This window comes from Ammospiza nelsoni, chromosome 27, assembly GCF_027579445.1.
Source record: "Ammospiza nelsoni isolate bAmmNel1 chromosome 27, bAmmNel1.pri, whole genome shotgun sequence".
NCBI lineage: Eukaryota > Metazoa > Chordata > Aves > Passeriformes > Passerellidae > Ammospiza > Ammospiza nelsoni.
Window position 1 is genome coordinate 2230419 of NC_080659.1, and position 3456 is coordinate 2233874.

The 3456-nt window shown below is 61.7% G+C and overlaps 1 protein-coding gene across 1 annotated transcript in view; it reads left to right on the forward strand.

The window, feature by feature from the left end:
• Positions 1 to 2559, forward strand: part of CSNK1G2 (casein kinase 1 gamma 2) — a 42363-nt gene extending 39804 nt beyond the window's left edge. Inside the window, exons 11-12 of the mRNA XM_059489652.1 lie at positions 173 to 279; positions 680 to 2559. Of these exons, the coding sequence (XP_059345635.1) occupies positions 173 to 279; positions 680 to 734 (162 nt within the window). The 3' untranslated portion in view covers positions 735 to 2559. The remainder of the gene's footprint in view (positions 1 to 172; positions 280 to 679) is intronic.
• The last annotated feature ends 897 nt before the right edge of the window (positions 2560 to 3456 follow it).

Sequence of the window (3456 nt, forward strand, 5' to 3'; positions counted from 1 at the left end):
GGGCTCTTGGGCAGAGCTCAGCACCGAGGCCGAGCACTGTGGTCTGGGTGAAGGCACCATCCTGCCACCAAGGGCAGAGCTGGGCAGTCTCCTGGGTGGCTCCTGTGCCCCTCAGGGAGGGGAGGGGCTGCAGACCCCCGGGCTGCCCCTGCTGACACTCATCTCTCCCCAGGTGATGAGCTCCACCAACGGAGAGCTGAACACAGATGACCCGACGGCAGGACATTCGAACGCCCCCATCACAGCCCCCACCGAGGTGGAGGTGACAGACGATACAAAGTAAGGCCCCAGCCCAGCTGTCCCCTGGCACCCCGTGAGAGGTGTCCCTGCAGGGCCACCACCACCCCAGCCCTTCCCATCTCGCCCTGCCCAAGGCTCCTGCACAGAGGGGCATGGATGGATTTGGCTCTGCTCCTTCTCTGGAATCCCTGCCGGGCCCTGGCTCATGGCCTCGTGTGCTGTGGTCTGTGTCACCCCCTGGTCAGTGCCATTTGCTGTGGCAAGTGTCACTTTTGCTGTCACTTGTGGTGCTCCCAGTCCACCCCTGCCATGTACCAGGGGCACTTGGTGGAGCAGCTCTGCCCACGTGGGGCTCACCAAGGCACGAGGCGTTTCTGTCCTCCCTGACCCCGGGGCTGCTGCTGCGCCCTCCGTGCTGACGGGTCCCCTCTGTCCCCAGGTGCTGCTGTTTCTTCAAGAGAAGGAAGAGGAAAACCACCAAGCGTCGCAAGTGAGCAGCCGGGCCCGGGCGGAGCGGCGAGCGCCGGCTCCTCTCCCTCTGGCCGTGGCTGGATCTCGCCCCGCGGAGCCCGCGGGCCCCGGGGCTGGACGGGGACGGGGGGGCCGGGCCGGACGGGCTCCCCCAGCGCCCCGCGCGCAGCTGGGGAGCGGGGCCTCCCCAAACTGCTTTGTCCTTTCCTCCGCCACTCGTGGCCGTTTACTCGAACCAAGCCCAACTTCGCTGAAGTTCCTGCGTCCGTCAAACAGAAAAAAAAGAAAAAGAGAAAAAACCCACGGCGTCACTTGCTTTGAGTTTATAACCGGTCGGAAATGGGGATCAACTACAGACTCTGACCCGTCGCTGTCAGAAGAAGACGAAGACAATTTCAAGAGCAGTGGGCTAAGGAGGAATATTTTTTTTTTTCTGTTGCTTCTTTGTCTCTTAAGTTAATTTAAAGTGAGTCTCGGTGCAGAGTGCTGAGTCGTCAGTCTTTGACCGTCATCTTCAGTGTTACCGAATTCTGCTCTTCCTCCCGGCCCCGCCCCGCGTCCCCGCCGGGTCCCCTCGGCCAGTGGCGAGCGCCGGGCTCGGAGCGGGGAGAGCCGGGGCCGCGGGGGCGGGGAGAGGAAACGCGTTTACAGTTCATTTACGATGCACTTTTGCGAGCAATACAGGCGCCGTCCGGTCCCGCCGAGAGCAGGTCCGAGACTCCCAGGGGCTGGGGGACACAGGGACAGGGACGGCCGAGACCAAAGGGACCCATGAATGGCGGTGGCAAAGCAGGGAGGGGAAGCGAAGCAGCCTCGTCTCTGGTGCTGCCATGTCTTGGGGCTGGATGTTGGTGTGGGCAGGGCTTGATCGGCGTCTTGGATTTCCCCCGAGGGGCCGGGGCTGGGGCCGGGCCGGGGTGGAGCGGTTGAATCCCCACCAGGGCATCCCCGCGGGATCCTCCCGGCCTGTCCTGGGGCTGGGGAAATGCAGGTTTGGAACTGACCCACGGACACCCCCGCACCCCCGCGTTCCTCGGCACCCCCAGGGCACTGCAGCTCCCCACGTGAATGACCCCGTGCGCTGTCGTGTGTATTGATCGTGACACTTTGGGGGGGGACACACACTTTATCTTTACCAAAACCCTGTTGTTCTGCCCCAAGAGAAGGGGCTGAGGCTGTGCTGGGGGGGCGGGGGAGGGATGGGACCATCTGTGGCTGCTTTGAAACATTTGTCCAAACTGACCATCTCGGGTTGTGGAGGGGCTGGGGGGGGCGTGGGGTCTCCCACGGGGCCGTGCCCTCCCCACGGCCCCTCTCCATCCGAAATTCGGGATTGACCCCGGCTTTGGCTTGTCCGGGCTGCGGCCCCAGCTGCTGCTGCGTCCCCGGCCACGGCGGGAAGGGGACGTGCAACGTTTGCCCTCGTGTCCCCAGCGAGGCGAACAAACGAATTTTTAAAATCGCCTTAAAATTTTCACTGGAAGTGGTCCCTTGGCAGCGCGTCGGCTCAGAGCAGCCCCGGCAGAGGCCGAAGAGGAGCCGCGGAGGGGAAGGGAAGGGAAGGGAAAGGGAGGCGGCCCCGGGGTGTGCCCGGCTCTGTGCGCGCTCCCTCGGCCGCGGGGCCGGGCCCGAGCCCGGGGCTCTCTGTCCTTCCAGCAAGGAGTCCAAATACTGCGATTGTACGTGAGAGCGTTTGTTCCATTGCGAGTTTAGTTACTGCTTTAAAACCAAGTGTACAGATATGGCATTTCAATTTCTCTGATGCTTCCTGGAAGCCATAGAATTTAGGGGCTTTTTTTTTTTATAAAAACAAAAAAAAATAAAATAAAAAAAATCTTTAAAACCCAACACGTTCTTCTGTCCTTCATTGTGTGGCTCCCAAGGGGGAGGACATTGCCCAACACCCCCTTTTTGTTGGAGGCTCCCTCAGCAGTGGGTGGGAGCAGCCCCAGCCCCACACAGGGGGGAACGGGAACCTTTCCTGGAGGAGCAGGAGGAAAATCTCGGGGGGAAAAGGTCAGGGAATGGCTCTGGGCAGTCCTGCAAAGCCCCTGAGTGAGGAAGGTGATGGTGCAGGAGGAGGGTGATTCCCAGCCGAGCCCGGTGCTCCAGCAGGGAGCTGGGCCGGGCTGGGCCGGGCTCCCCCTGCTCCGGGCACTGCAGGGTCCCCAGGCCCAGCTCCAGCACGGTTTGGAGCCCTGGGAAGCTGCTCCTGGCCCCGGGGCTCACATTCACCCCGGCTCCCTCGGGCAAAGGGCAGGGAGGGCTCTGATGCCCCCATGGAGCTGAGTGACCCTGGGAGCTGTGCTGGGCACAGGAGCAGAGCCCAGCCCTCATCCCTGCTCCAGCAGCCCCTAAAGCCTCTCCATGCTGGGAATCACTGGCCAGAGGATCTGCATTCCCCCCAAGCTGAGGCAGCTTTTAGTTCATTTAATTATCAAAAACCTCCAATCCAGGTTTAAGAAATTCAGTCATAAAATGACATCACCCAGACCAGAATACGCCCACTCTGTGCCATCCTGCTGCCTCCTACCACCACCTCATACCCTGAGGGTCAGGACTCCCCAGCAGTGAGTGCCAGGCTTCAGGAGTCCCAAGAATCTGGCTCATCCCACAGCCCATGGATGGGAAGCTGAGGACCCCACACCCTCCTCAGCTGGGGGAGATGGGCCAGGAGCCAGCACGGCCCAGATCTCCCCTCCACCATTTCCCTTAGCAATCACTCTCCTCCCATCACAAAGAAAC